Below are 16,475 nucleotides of genomic sequence, written 5' to 3'. Positions count from 1 at the left end.
AGAGGATGACCCCTCGTCACAGTCACAGTCCTGGGGATAAATAGCTAATGGGAGAGATCTCTGTACTGACCCCTGATATATTTATACATAGTTATTAGATCTCCCTTCAGTCATCTTTTTTCTAAAGTGAATAACCCTAATTTTGATAATCTTTCAGGGTACTGTAGTCCATCCATTCCAGTTATTACTTTAGTTGCCCTCCTCTGAATCTTCTCCAGCTCTGCTATGTCTGCCTTGTTCACAGGAGCCCAGAACTGTACACAGTACTCCATGTGTGGTCTGACTAGTGATGTGTAAAGTGGCAGGACTATGTTCTCATCACGGGCATATATGCCCCTTTTGATGCAACCCATTATCTTATTGGCCTTGGCAGCAGCTGCCTGACACTGGTTTCTATAGGTTAGTTTGCTGTTCACTAAAATTCCTAAGTCCCTTTCCATGTCAGTGTTACCCAGTGTTTTACCAGTTAGTATGTACTGGTGACTTGCATTATTCCTTCCCATGTGCATAACCTTACATTTCTCAGTGTTAAACCTCATCTGCCACTTCTCTGCCCAAGCCTCCAATCTATCCACATCCCTCTGTAACAGTATACTGTCCTCTTCTATGTAAATTACTTTACACAGTTTAGTGTCATCTGTACAAATTGATATTTTACTATGCAAGTCTTCTACAAGATCAATAATAAATAAATTGAAGAGAATAGGGCCCAATACTGACCCCTGAGGTACCCCACTTGTGATGGTGACCCCCTCCAATACTAACCCTTGTGGTACCCCACTAGGGACAGTGACCCCTGCAATACTTAGCCCTATGGTACCCCACTAGTGACAGTGACCCAATCTGAGTATGTACCCACATACAAACATTTTCCTCCAGTCCAAGCATTTTCATTTTATTTACTATCTTTTTATGTGGTATAGTGCCAAATGCTTTGGAGAAGGCCAGATATACGACATCCATTGATTCCCCGTGGTCAAGTCTAGAACTTACCTCCTCATAGAAACTGATTAAATTATGCTGATATGGAGTTATTTTCTTATTTTTATTGAGGTACTCCAAGATAGCATTTCTTAGAAAACCTTCAGTTTACCCACGACAGATGTACAACTTACCAGCCTATAGTTTCCAGGCTCTGTTTTTAGAATCACAAGACAAAAAAACTAAGACAAGCTTCCAGAGCTGCGGAACGATGCTGGAAGAAAACCCACTCAAAGGAAGACTTCACCTCATACAAACAAGCTGTCTGCACTCACCTCTTCTAAACAGGACTACTTCACTACTCTTATATCTTCTCTTTCCCACAACTCCAAATAATTGTTTAATATCCTCACCTCTGCCGAAGACTTATACTCGTATTTTAAAGATAAAATTGCCAAAATCCAGTACCAAACCCCAGTAGCCCTCCACAATTCAGCTCAGTGCTCTTCCCAGATAACCCATTTTGCCACCATCAGTGGATCTCCTCTTACCTCACCAACCAAACCTTCAGTGTTTCCCATTAATACACCACCTTTTCATCACACCCTCTCTCTGTTGGTTTCCCTCAAGGCACTGTCCTGGGTCCCCTACTTTTCTCCATTTATACATTCGGCTTGAGACTGCTCATAGAGTCCCGGGGCTTCTAATGCCACCTCTATGCTGATGACACTCAAATCTACCTCTCTGGCCCAGATGTTATTTCCTTGCTATCCAGAATCCCAGTGAGTCTGTCAGCTATATCTTCATTCTTCTCCTTCTCCATATAAGGCTGTCCACAACTTGTCCCCTCCTTACGTCTCTCACCTGCTTTCCCGATACATCACCACCCATAATCTCCCATCTTCACAGGATCTCCTTCATTGTTCTCCTCTCGTCGGTTCTTCCCACAATCATCTACAAGATTTATCACGTACATCCCCCACGAAACTCCCTATCCCAGCATATCAGACTCTCCCCCAAACTCCAATTCTTCAAAAGCAACCTGAAAACCCACCTCTTCAGGAAATCCTACCATCTACAATGCTTCCACCATACAACCAGATGAGCAGCTTTTAGCGTCACCTACTGCATCCTTCCTCTTCTTGTAGATTGTCATGGGCAGGGTCCTCTCCCCCTCTGTACTAGTTTGTTAATAGTTTCATGTTTATTTTATTTGTATTTTGATTGTATTTGTATATTTTTTTTATAACACTCTTTTGATGTATAGCACCATGGAATTAATGGTGCTTTCAAATGAATAATAATAATACATGGACACAATTAAAGAAAAAAATAACATAGTAGCACTCTCAAAGCATTAAATGCAAAATGTATATATAAACTAATACCACATTTGAATATCTGTGCCCACCCACCACAGCAAGGTGACCTCAGTCCAGGAGGGTACCTACTCTGTTTAATATCTATCTCCATACTGTATGGACATCTAAGTTCAGGAGAGCAGACCCCAGTAGCTAAAGGTTCATGGGCCCTGGTGCAAGAGTTAAGCTTGGCCCCCTTCCCTCAGTGTTTTGTGGCAAGGGGCAGAGGAGCACATAGCTGTTCTGCTGCCTAAGGCAAAAATTGAAATGTCACCCCCCCTCCCCCATGCCAAATTCTTGACCCTCCAGCCAGAGGTGTGACTTGAAGATTCTATACCCAGTGCAAAATCTATAACAGAGCCCTCCCAGCATGCATTTTCTATAATACTGGTGTCTGCTTATGAGACACAAGGGTCTTTGGGCTTTCTCAGGCTCTTGGGCCTGGTAGCAACTGCTGCCTCTACACCCTCTATGGCTACACCCCTGGCAGACCCCACACATATGTGTATACTGTGTTGCTACAATCGTTACCTCTGCTTGCCACCAGGCATCCAATGAGAGGAAGAGCAACCTGTGAAATAGATGGTGGATGAGATAATAGGAGTGCATTCAAACTTGGAGGCGGCCACACATCCAAGTATCTACTACAAAGACAAAAAAAAAGACAAAAATTGTAGCACCACAGTATACAGGATGTGTCTGTTTTGCTCTCCTGAATTTAGATGCCCATAAGGCATGGCGATAGGTATTAAATATAGTGGGTTCCCATCTGGACTGAGATCACCTTGTTGTGGTGGGTGGGCACAGATATTTTTTTATCAAAATATATTTGCTAACAACCTAATGTTTATTTATCACATAAATGCAGTATTAGTTTATGTATAGATTTTGCATATAGTGTCTTGCAACTTTTGATACTGAAAAATAAGTTTTCATTATTGTTATTGGTGTAGTTCACAAAGGCTGTAACATAATTTCTCTCACCCCCCTCCCAGACAATTGGCGTGTCATCTATATGTATTCTGTCTTAAAACCTGATATAAGACTTTCTGTACATGGAAGATGTAATGTTCCTCCCAATAGGACATGTATATATTTGCAAGGAAGAGGATGAACTTAGCACCCATAGGGCAGTTTTGCTTCTGAAGGTAAAATTCCTGATAAAAGAAAATTATTGGGGAAATTATTTATTCCCCCAAGCCTTTTTTGGGGATAAAACAAAGTTGAAAATACATTGGGTTTGCTACTTTTCAATGCAATTTCAACTTTTCTAGTCGCACTAAACATTTTATGCTACCCTCACCAATTTTATGGAAAGGGGCATGGCCAGGAAGGAGTGTGAACGGATCATGGCCCCCCGGCTCATTCATCATTATTTATGTCAGAACCTGGAGTAAGTAAAGTCTAAAACCGATGGCAGTTTGGAGCAGCCATAGATTTCAGAGGAGCCAGGTATTTCATCATAGGCCTGCGTCTCGTCAGAAATGACATGCCTCCTCCATCAATACCAGCAAAGCAGGCACCAGTCTTGATGCCTATGTGTCAACAAAAATTGTACCCACTGTTAAAATCAAGAGGATTCTTGCTTTATTCTCCAGCTAGGCAATACAGTGGCTGAACCACATCCAGAACAATGGCTCATAAGACCTAATTTTGTAACAATGTGAAGCCAGCAACTTCACACATTTTCACCCAATATACAGTATACTACAACCAACCAAAGCTGGATTTACATGGGCCGACGAAGTGGCCAATTGTCGTAAAGAAAGCGTTCCTTCCCAACAGTCGGCTGCTTTTTCATTAAAAAAGACCACTGCATTTACATGCAGCGATCACCACCACAGCATGCGGACGAGGGATCGCAATACTTCATGGTTTCTGGGTAGCAAATCGCTGTTTAGACAGCACGATCTGCTGCCCTAAAGCCATGATCTGTGGTGCCTGCATGAACGATGGGAACACCCGATGAACGAGCGTTTTAGCACATTTACATGGGCAAATTGTCTGGAACGATCGTTCCCAGGATAATCTGCCTGATTCTTGGGCCATGTAAACGCACCTTAACGCTGGTTGTACATTGTTTTTATGCACTTTATCTTGCTAGTCATTGTGTAGTCATTCATTCATCTTACAGAATTGTTTAACCCATAATAAACACCTCAACCTTTATTTTCTCCAATTCTCTAGTGCTTTCTCATTAGTTCTCAGTCTGGTGTGGGGGAGGGGTGGTCTGTGATCCCATGACCTGGTGTTCTTTTTTATTGCAAAATATACAGTACTTCCCCTACTTTTACAATCGATAAGAACTATGTCTACATATTTTGTATGTTCTTATATCTGTCACCACATCATTTGCCTCTTTACTCCTGTAATCTATTGACTTCCTTCTTCTATTGCTGTAAATGCTACTTATCTAATGATCTTGTGACTTGGACTCCAATCAAGCTTTCTACTTCTTCCTTTCCATCTGAACATCATTAGTGCTATCCGTGTCAGACTGGAGTTCATTGGGCCCACCAGAGAAAATTATTCTTGGGGCCCAATCCCTACTTTACCAATAGAGTCTAACAGGTTATAATCGAATAAATAGACCCTAGTGGCCCATGATTGGCACCAAAAGGTGCAGCAGCCTAGTGAGGAGATGGAGAGAATAACGGTGGTAGCGCAGATGGGAGTTATAAAGTCTTTACAGTTGACACAACTACAGTAGTTCCCAAGGTTGTAAGTGAAGGCTAGTTTCTTTCTTGTAATCAGGCAGTACAAACTATAAATTAGTTTTTTCCTCTGGACTTTTGAGGCTCAATATATTATTAGAGCCTGGGCCTACTGGAGGATCCTCTGGTGCTCTGGTGGACCAGTCTGACCCTGGGTACTACACTGTGAAATTCTCCATGACTGTGAAAGGAGACAAATATGGTTTTTGTAAAGGCGCAACTGAGTAAAAGCAGTAGAGATGGTGCTAATGACTAAGGGGTAGTCAACATGCTTAACCCCTTCCTGACTGCCATACGGCTATATAAGTGCTAGCTGCACATACCTCGTGCAGCCAGCATGTGTATAGACGTCATGGCAGCTCTTTAATCCAAGCGCTGCAAAACGCTTGGATTAAAGTTTCTGCCCCTGCACTGCTGCTGTCGCGGACAGCATACAGTTCAGTAATGCCGGCTAGGGACCAATCAGAGTGGTCCCTTGCCGGCAATTGATGCGGTTTCCCCCCATCCATGTATCCTGCCCCTGATGCGGCCCCCCCCCCCTCCCCACTCCATCCATGCATCTGCCCCCATCCGTGCCTCCTCAATGCTGGCCATACCCCCCCCTTTCCAGTGCTGCCCCCATCTGTGCCCCCTGCCCCCAATGCGGTCCCCCTGCTGTATTTGATGGCGGCAGCTCCATTCTTGAGCCGCCGCCATCAGCAGCAAGTGTCAGCAGTATGCTGACACTCTGCTGTAACCCCTTAGATGCCACAGCAGCGGCATCAATGGGGTTAATAGAGGGAGGGGGCTCCCTCTCTCAACCATCGGGGCTGCCGCGCTGTGATGGCAGCGCCCGATGGTTGCCATGGCAACCTGACGCTTTGCAAAGGCGTCTGGTGTTACCATCTGCAGGAAATCTGAAAGTATTATACTTTGCAATGCAAGAGCATTGCAAAGTATAGTACAGCAATCAGCCCCACTGGATCTTCAAGATCCAAATGAGACTTGATTAAAAAAAATGAGAAAATAATAAAAGAAAAATAAATAAATAAATTAAAATGTAAATAAAAAAAATTGCCTTTCCCTATAAAAAATGAAAAAATAAATAAAAAACTACACATATTAGGTATCACTGCGTCCGTAACAACTGTCCCTATAAATATATCACATGATCGACCCTGTCCGATAAACACCATAAAAAATAAAATAAAAACTGTGTCAAAAAAAGGCATTTTTGTCACCTTACATCAAAAAGTGCCGAGCAATCAAAAAGGCGTATGTCAAACAAAATAGTACCAATAAAACTGTCACCTCATCGCGCAAAAAATGAGACCCTACATAAGAAATTCACTCAAAGAAAAAAAAAATATAGCTCTCATAACACGGAGACACTAAAACATAATTTTTTTAATTTCAAATATGCTATTATTGTGTTAAAGTGAAATAAATAAAAAAGTGTACATATTAGGTATCGCCGCATCCATAACAACATGCTTGATAAAAATATCGCATGACCTAACCCCTCAGGTGAACACAAAACAAAAAAAACGGTGCCAAAATAGCCAATTTTTTCACCTTACATCACAAAAAGTACAACATCAAGCGATCAAAAAGGCATATGCCCCTAAAATAGTACCAATCAAACCGTCACCTCATCCCGCAAAAAAATGATACCCTATTTAAGACAATCGCCCAAAAAATAAAAAATCTATGGCTCTCAGACTATGGAGACACTAAAACAACATTTTTTGGGTTTAAAAAATGCTATTATTGTGTAAAACTTAAATAAATAAGAAAAAGTTTCCGTAACGATGTGCTCTATAAAACTGTCACATGACCCTTAACGCTGTAAAAATAAATAAATAAAAACTTTCTAAAACAGCCAATTTTTGTCAACTTCCCCATAAAGTTTAATAATGAATGATCAAAAAATCGTATGTACCCAAAAATGGTGCCAATAAAAACCTCAACTCTTTCTGCAAAAAACGAGCCCCTGCACAAGACGATCGGCAGAAAAATAAAAATAAATATAGCGTTCAGAAAATGGACACACAAAAACATAATTTCTTTTTCAAAAATTCTTTATTATGTAAAACTGAAACAAACAAAGAAAGTAGACATATTTGATATCATTGCATCCGTAAAAACCTGATCTATAAAAATAGCACATGATCTACCCTGTCAGATGAATCTTGTAAAAAATTTAAAATAACAAAATGGTGCCAAAACAGCCATTTTTTGGTTACCTTGCCTCACAAAAAACGTAATATAGAGCTATTAAAAATCATATGTTTCAGTTTTGTTTGGCTGTTAACCCTCAATGTGTTAAAGAAAAAAATTTAATAAAAGGGAAAATCTGCCAAAAAAGTGAAATTTAGAAATTTCATCTGCATTTTCCATTAATTCTTGTGGAACACCTAAAGGGTTAACAAAGTTTGTAAAATCAGTTTTGAGTAACTTGAGGGGTGCAGTTTCTGCAATGCGGTCATTTATCGGGGGTTTCCACTATGTAAGCCCCACAAAGTGACTTCAGAACTGAACTGGTCCTTAAAAAGTTTTGGAAATTTTCTTTAAAATTTTAAGAATTGCTTCTAAACTTCTCAGAATGGCTTGGATAAATAATGTGTTCCAAAGCTATTACCACATAAAGTGACGTATGTCAGATTTGTAAATTTTGACCTGGACTCTGAGGCATCAATACACACCTTTTTTGAAAGGCCCCAGAGGCTGCAACACCTAAGCAAGAGGAATCACTAACCAAACACTGCCATGAAATCCAAGGAACTCTCCAAACAAGTAAAGAACAATGTTGTTGAAAAGTACAAGTCAGGGTTAGGTTATAAAAAAAAAATCTAAATCTTTGATGATCCACAGGAGCACCATCAAATCTATCATAACCAAATGGAAAGAACATGGCACAACAGCAAACCTGCCAAGAGACGGCCGCCTATCAAAACTCCCAGACCGGGCAAGGGGGGCATTAATCAGAGAGGCAGCACAGAGACCTAAGATAACCCTAGAGGAGCTGCAGAGTTCCACAGCAGAGACTGGAGTATCTGTACATAGGACGACAATAAGCCGTACGAGTGGTCCAGAAGAAAGCCCTTACTTTCAGCTAAAAACAAAAATGCACGTTGTGAGTTTGCAAAAAGGCATGTGGGAGACTCCCAAAGTGTATGGAGGAAGGTGCTCTGGTCTGATGAGACTAAAATTGTACTTTTCAGCCTTCAAAGAAAATGCTATGTCTGGTGCAAACCCAACACATCACATCACCCAAAGAACACCATCCCCACAGTGAGACCTGGTGGTGGCAGCATCATGCTGTGGGGATGTTTTTCAGCAGCCAGGACTGGGAAACTGGTCAGAGTTAAGGTAAAGATGGTGCTAAATACAGGGATATCCTTGAGCAAAACCTGTACCACTCTGTGCATGATTTGAGGCTAGGATGGAGGTTCACCTTCCAGCAGGACAATGACCCCAAACTCACTGCTAAAGCAACACTTGGGTGGTTTGAGGGGAAACATGTCAATGTGTTGGAATGGCCTAGTCAAAGCCCAGATCTCAATCCAATAGAAAATCTGTGGTCAGACTTAAAGATTGCTGTTCACAAGAGCAAACCATCCAACTTGACGGAGCTGGAGCAGTTTTGCAAGGAGGAATGGGCAAAAATCCCATTGGTAAGATGTGGCAAGCTCATAGAGACTTATCCAAAGCGACTTGGAGCTGTGATTGCCGCAAGTCAATAGTTATGCACATTGACGTTTTCTGTTATTTTGCCCTATTTGTTATTTGCTTCACAATAAAATAAAATAAAAACATCTTCAAAGTTGTGGGCTTGTTCTGTAAATGAAATGATGTAAATCCTCAAACAGTCCATTTTAATTCCAGGTTGTCAGGCACCAAAATACAGGTGAATACTTTTGCAAGGCACTGTAGGTAGTCTGAGAAGCTTTCTGTTCCTTTCCCAGTTAATGTGATTTTTTTTTTTCTGAAATAGAGGGTGGCTTTATGCTGATTATGCTGAAAGGAACATTGTGATTTACCCCCTAGCCCCCCCCCCCACACACACACACACACACACCTCCATGTAACCCTTGTCCATACCATGCTGTGATTTCCCTATTAAGCCTTAATTTGTAAATTAAAACTTCTCCTTAATTATGAGTCACTGTGTATTTTGAGAGGAAGTGCTATGTAACCCATAATGTTATCACCAGAGTGAATATCCATGTAGAGAACACTTCTCTATTTCTAGCTCTCACTTCTATACATCTCTGGTCACAATGCAGACCTCACGAAGACTCCTATTTTATGGTGAGTAGCCTGGATTTAGCAGTTTCTCAAAAATGAGGGTGGCAAATACAGATGCAGCAGAGCTGTACCTTTGTATACTGGGTTGAGCTGAAATTCCCTATATATCGGAAGATGTGTTAGTGCAAAATTCAGCAACTAAAAGGGGTGTATGAATGTGGTTATTGTAAACTTTAGAGCCCCAGAAAACTAAAATGTATTCTCCAGAAATCACTTCATAATGTTACGAAATTTGGTGGTGAGCCCACAAAATCATTATACGCTTACTGGTTTATCAAAGGCCCCTCCACTGGGCTAGGTTGTCCATACCTTGTACTGATGATTTTTTATTTTAATGTATGTTTTTGGTAGAATTGTCTGTACTGATGGTGCTCTTGTGTGAGCCGCAGATTAAGCAGTAAGGACGGGTTCACATTGCTGTTTATTTTTCCATTCTTCTGATCCGACAGAAGAACAGAAAAATAAAGAAAAAAAAATGGACCCTGTATTTTAAGCATTCGTTATGCATATTTGGCATCCATTTTAGCCTTTTCCGTCTGCGATCTGTTATTTTGGATGGAAAAAAACTGTTCTCCAAGCAATACTTTTTTTCCGTCTAAAATAACAGATCTAAGAGAGAAATGGCTAAAACGGAAGCCAAATGAGCATAATGGATGCTTAAAATATGGGATCCATTTTTTTTCTTATTTTCCTGTTCTTCTGACGGATCAGAAGAATGGAAAAATAAACTGTGATGTGAACCCGTCCTAACCAACACACAGACAGGCTGCCTAGGTCCTCAATGTTTAGTTTGAGACAGCACACCAAATGATCTTCCAAAAATGTATATTTTTATAGATTTTTCAATGTGGTACATGTTATAGCAACGTTTCGGGCCCAAATTTGGTGCCCTTCATCAAGCTGTGTGATACAGATGTACGGTTTCTTGGCATGCGTGGTGAAATTGTATTTATTTTATTTTATTTAATAAATGTTTTTTTTCTCTCTTTTTTAACACTTAATAGTCCCACAAGGGGACTATAACAGACTTTATCATATTTTGATTGCTTTTAAAATGCAATGCATTATCCCTATAGTGCATTGCTTTTTTTTGGCAATGCTTTTCTAACAGCTGGAGCAGCCTGCTGGAAATTACTGAAGGCTGGTCTGGGGTCTACATCAGATCCCTGCCAGTCTTCACACACATCGGCGCCCTGCGATCTCATTTGCGGGGTGCCCATGGGAGACAGAGGGAGTCCGCTCCCTCTGTCAGCACTTCACATGCGGCGGGCATCACTGCCCGCAGCATGTAAAGTGTTAAACAGCCCAGAACTCCTGCCGGTCTGGGCTGTTAGAGCAGGGCCCGTGCAGCGGCGGCCCAGCCTAAGGCCCCTTAGTGACTGCCGTAAAAAGACATATGGGTGGTCACTAAGGGGTTAAAGGCTTCCGTTTTGCATTCCATCCAGAATTCCGTTATATTCTGTGATAAATGGAACCTACGGATGGGGTAGAGTTAACACTCCTGAGTTGTGTTATCTAATCTAATCAAACACCTTCAATTGCTTTTCAATGGCTTTTATTTCAAGATAACGCGATGAGTTAAGAAATTTGAGTTAAGAGCTGGAGTGCTAACCCTACTAAATCTGTGTAACGGAATGCCATAACGCAAGTGCGAACCCACCCTTACCGAAACTTGGATTCAGCAATCTGACACCACGTCCCCTTCTGCTCTGTCTTATGGTGGCTTACATTTTTCTCATACCCCCAGATCTGAGAACAGACATGGTGGTGGAGTTGGCGTACTTCTTTCCCCACAGTGCACTTTCCAGGTCATTCCCCCAGTACCATCACCCCATTCCCATCTTTTGAGGTTATTAGAGTCTTTCACCCACTCTTGCTGAAAGCGGTGGTTGTACACTGAGCCCTCGGCTCACCCACCCATTTCCTGCATCACTTTGCTGTCTGGGTAACACATTTCCTGTCCTCAGAATTGCCAACTCTCATTTTGGGCAATTTTAGCATCTCCATAGCCAGCATTATCTCCCCATCTGCCTCCCAACCTCTGTCTCTAATATCCTCTCTTGGCCTTTCACAACGTTCTAACTCCCAGACGGTAATACACATGACCTGGTCTTCTCCCAGCCCTGCTTGGTTTCTGACTTCACCAACTTTCCTCTCTCATTCTCTGACCACAAACTTCTCTCCTTCACTTTTGTAAATGCTCATCCATCTTAGCATACTCCTACTTATTACACATTCAGAAATCTACATGCAATTGATAATCATAAATGTACTCTTTACAGTCATCATTGTCCCCAATATATTCCCTCTTCTATCCTGATCTGATTGCACAACACTATGACACCCTCAGAAGCACCCTGAATAAAGTAGTACCCCCTACATTGAGAACCTCCAAAGCTCTCTCTTCTCATATCTTCCACTCTTCCTTCAAATATTGTGTCATAACCTCATTACATACTATTCTCATCTCATCTACTACCTCTCTGTTAACTCTCTCCTTGACCCATTAAAACCTGTGTTTCTACCCTCTACAGAAACTCCCTCACCAAAATGACAATTGACCTCCTGACAACTAACTCCAACAATGACTACTTTCTGCTCATTCTCCTGGATCTCTCTAAAGCATCTGACACTATAGACCACCATCTCCTACTCAGCACGCTCCAATCTATTGGTCTTAAGGACACTACTCTCTTTTGGTTTTCTTCCTATCTCTCTGGCCACTCCTTCAGTGTATCATTCGCTGGCTATACTTCTTTTCCTTATGTTCTTACTGTCGGTGTTCCTCAGGGTTCAATCCAATATCCTCTCCTCTTTTATCTTTACATAACCTCTATTGGAAAGACTATTAGTATATTTGATCTTTAGTACCATCTCTATGCTGACAATACCCAACTATATACACTACTGACAAGAAGTTAGGCATATTTGGCTTTGGGTGAAATTTATGAAAAAAGTTCATGCTACAGTGATATTATATCAAGTAGGGCATTTAAGTAGAAGCAGCAATGATGATTTCCTCATCTCAAACAATTTATTGAAACATAAGCCAACAACAGTGGTGGGTATACCCCCACAAAAAATGTCAATGTCTCAATAACTTGTCATGTGGCCTTGAGCATTAATTACAGCTTGACAAAGACATCTCATGCTATTCACAAGTCAACTTATGGTCTGCTGAGGCATGGCATCCCACTCTTCTTGAAGGGCGGCCCTCAAGTCATTGAGGTTCTGGGTTACAGAGCTACAAGCCTCTACACGACGACTCCCATCGGTTTTTAATAGGATTCAGGTCTGGAGAAAGGGCAGGCCACTCTATTTTAGGTACTCCAGCCTCGAGCAACCGTTGTCTAATGATCAGACCTCCATGAGCTGACGAATTGTCATCCATGAAGATCAAATTAGTCCTGTGTTGTTCATGCAGAGGCACAATGACTGGGTTAAAGAGATTCTCTGGACTTTTTCATATTTATGACCTATCCTCAGGATAGGTCATCGATATCAGATCGGTGAGGGTCCAGAACCTGGCACCCCCACCGGTCAGCTGTATGAGGAGATGGCGCATGCTGTGCGCACATGCTGTCTCTCTTCTCTCTTCCTGCTCTGCTGCTGCTGTCCCATAGACATACAGCAGCAGAGCAAGAAGAGAGAAGGGAGACGGAACGTGCGCACAGCGTGCCATCTTCACATACAGATGATCGGTGGGGGTGCCAGGTGTCAGAAAAAGTCCAGACAACCCCTTTAATGATGTTATTTATGTAGTATGGGCTTGTCACTGCACCATTTACAAAGTGTAGGGCAGTTCTGTATTGACTAGACCCAGCTGTCCACACTGTAACACCACCACCAAAGGCTTGTCTGGTGACAACAGTGGCTGATGCATAGCGCTCTCCTTGATGTCTCCAACACTATTGGCGGCCATCATTTCTACTTAGCCTGAATCAAATTTTATCAGTGAACAGCACTGAGACCCACTGATCCCTTGTCCAGCGTAGATGCTCCCTGGCCCACACCAGACGATGACTCCTGTGCCTGGTGGTGTGGTCAGGTACCCATCTAGCATGCAGACCACACTGATGTAAATGGTTTTGAATGGTCTGACGTGACACTTAGGTGCCTCTCACCTCCCTTAAATGTGCCTGGAGTTGTGTGGCATTCATCATCTGGTTCTGTAGGGCATTGTTCTCAATGAAGTGGTCATTATTGTGGGATGTGGCCAAAGGACGTCCACGTCTATGCCTCTGTGACTCTTCCAGTCTCTCTGTATCTCTGTTGCAACCTGCTCTGTGACACTATAAGCTCAGTGGGCACTTCCATCTGAGAACATCCTGCTTGAAGCCTCACAATGGCGAGGTACTGCTGATCAATTGCTAGGTGTCGTCTTGATCTCATGATGTCAAAATGTGAACAGCATGATGAGGAGGACTATTTGAATACCAATTCTATTTGAACCAGGAAATTTATTGGTCGATTCATGGATCAAATACCTGTTGTGAATTTTGCCGTTAGGCTCCTTGTTAGGGAATAGCAAGTTGTGCAAAAAGTACTGAAACGCTGAACAGTTGGACATATGCATTCAAAAGAGAAGGCCACATTAAGTTCACCTGTAAAGGTTAGAGTGCATTTTAGGTTCATCCTGAAATTTCACCCACAGGCCAAGTATCACTAACTTTTTGTGAGTAGTGTACATCTTCTCTTGACATCCCCCCCTACAGAACACCACTGACTGTCTGTCTGCTGTCTCCAACATCATGTCTTCTATCTAAAACTTAATCTTTCAAAAACTAAATTTCATGGGTGATATATATAAAGCTTTCTGATGCTTTCTGAGCCTTCCTTGATGGCCCTGCACTGACAGAGGATGTGCCCAATTTGTCACTAGGTGCAGGCCTCATCTTAAATTAGGCTCATCCTCCGGCGGCTCTGAGCTGCCATATATTTCTGGCTGCATTTGAGCCAGAAAACTAGAGAAATCAATTACAAAAAAGAATACACGGAAAAAAGACAAAGTAGCATACACCAAAAATCACATTGGTTGTTGTGGAGGGCCCAAAGCACCACACGCATCGCCGCTGCTGTGGCTTCTCTAAGGGTAGCGTTCAGACAGGCATACTAATCCGGGTACATTTTAGCATCTATATTGTGGTCTTCATGCCTGGACCAGACTTAGGTTAGCTTGTGATCCTATGTCTAGTTCAGCAGAACCTCATAGAGGTCGTAACAAATCAGATTCCACCCAAATTTTGTAAAATTTTAGGTGGATCTGAATCCAAACTTTTGGTCATTGGATTTAGGTGAATTTTGGAGAGAAGAAGAAAGAGAGCAAGAGAGAGATGGGGAGAGAGAGACGGATAAAGAGATAAAGCAAAAGAGAGAAAGAGGGAGGGGTGAGAGAAAGAGAGAAGGAGAGAGAGAAATTAGTGAGAAACTAGAGAAAAAATACAGTATGAGAGAGAGAGAAAGAGAGAGAAGGGTTAAAGTGCAAGAGAGGAGTGGAGAGGGAAAGAGAGGTGAGAAAAATTTGTAAAAAATGTAACAACGGAGAAAAAATTTGTCCTAGGAGACCTCTGCGTCATACACAAATTTTCATGCTAAGTGGAGTACTTTCAATCCAGGTAGAATGAACTCAGATTTTGAACTCAGAGTCAACTGAATCAAACTGGAACTTGAATTTCTAACAAATACGTATAAAGCCGTCTACAACCTGTCCCCTCCATACATCTCTGAGCTATTTTCCTGATACATCCCCACACGCAATCTCCGATCCTCACAAGACCTTCTTCTCTCCTCTCCTCTTATCACCTCTTCCCAAAATCGCCTCCAAGATTTCTCCCATGCATTCCCCACACTCAAACTCACTACCCCCAACATATCAGACTCTCACCTACAGTGGACTCCTTCAAAAGAAACTTGAAAGCCCACCTCTTCAGACAAGCCTACTATAGCAGTGACCCTGCTGCTGCTATATCATCATGACCAGCTTTACGCTCACCTACTGTGTCCTTCTCCCATACCATGTAGATTGTAAGCCCTCATGGGCAGGGCCCTCTCTCCTTCTGTACCAGTTTGTAACTCGTCTTGTTCATGATTAGTGCAATTGTCTGTATTATGTATGTGCACCTCTTATCATATGTACAGCGCTATGGAATGAATGGTGTTTTAATAATAAATAATAATAATAATAGAATTTTGAGTGATCCACTCATCTCTAGTCGTTGACGCATCCGAAAGCTGTCTTATATAGGTTACAGTAAATCAAGGCAATGAACAACGAAAAAATATACATATATTTTTTTAGAAAGATTTTTTTCACCTATTTCACCTTTTAGTCTGTCTAGTTTAATTTTCATTTTTTGCTTTTGCACACCAGATGTTATGTGTGTATAACAGGATATGCTAAAAATCTATCCCCCCTGCTGTAATGATATACTTAGACTACCTTAAAAAAAAAAGTCACAGAAATACAGTAGTGCCTCTTAACCGTCCTGCTGGGTGTCAATAGAGGAGTTCATATATTGTCATTAATACACATGTAACGTCTGTCAGGCCGCAGCTAGAGATGAGCTGGCTGCTTTGCCAAATTTCACAAAGAAATTAGCTTTGTGGCAAATTACTTCATCACAAAGCACATTTCTTTGTAAGTAGCGGGCGCAATGATGGGAAATGGCGATTGCGCCGTCCCCCTTCAATGAACCTGTCAGATGTCGCGTTCATCACTGATTGCAGCATCTGAGATAAAAAATTAGGGCTTTCAGGGGTTAGGGCTCTTTCACATCTGCGTTCTTTTCTTCCGGCATAGAGTTCCGTCGTCGGGGCTCTATGCCGGAAGAATCCTGATCAGTTTTATCCTAATGCATTCTGAATGGAGTGAAATCCGTTCAGGATGCATCAGGATGTCTTCAGTTCCGGAACAGAACGTTTTTTGGCCGGAGAAAATACCGCAGCATGCTGCGCTTTTTGCTCCGGCCAAAAATCCTGAAGACTTGCCGCAAGGCCGGATCCGGAATTAATGCCCATTGAAAGGCATTGATCCGGATCCGGCCTTAAGCTAAACATCGTTTCGGCGCATTGCCGGATCCGACGTTTAGCTTTTTCTCAATGGTTACCATGGCTGCCGGGACGTTAAAGTCCTGGCAGCCATGGTAAAGTGTAGTGGGGAGCGGGGGAGCAGCATATTTACCGTCCGTGC

The 16,475-nt window shown here is 42.0% G+C and overlaps 1 protein-coding gene across 7 annotated transcripts in view; it reads left to right on the top strand.

Moving 5' to 3' along the window:
- Positions 1–9,219: 9,219 nt before the first annotated feature.
- Positions 9,220–16,475, top strand: part of LOC122929445 (adhesion G protein-coupled receptor E1-like) — a 49,496-nt gene continuing 42,240 nt past the window's right edge. For 6 of the 7 annotated variants that reach the window (XM_044283016.1, XM_044283012.1, XM_044283015.1 and 3 more), the window contains exon 1: positions 9,252–9,289. In XM_044283016.1, the coding sequence (XP_044138951.1) occupies positions 9,259–9,289 (31 nt within the window). In that variant the 5' untranslated portion in view covers positions 9,252–9,258. Of the gene's footprint in view, positions 9,290–16,475 lie in introns of all 7 variants that reach the window. The other variant, XM_044283011.1, reaches the window with a different exon arrangement.

Source organism: Bufo gargarizans, chromosome 2 (assembly GCF_014858855.1).
Source record: "Bufo gargarizans isolate SCDJY-AF-19 chromosome 2, ASM1485885v1, whole genome shotgun sequence".
Classification (NCBI taxonomy): domain Eukaryota; kingdom Metazoa; phylum Chordata; class Amphibia; order Anura; family Bufonidae; genus Bufo; species Bufo gargarizans.
The sequence above is the reverse complement of the archived record's forward strand: the minus strand, read 5'-3'. Positions and strand labels throughout refer to the sequence as shown.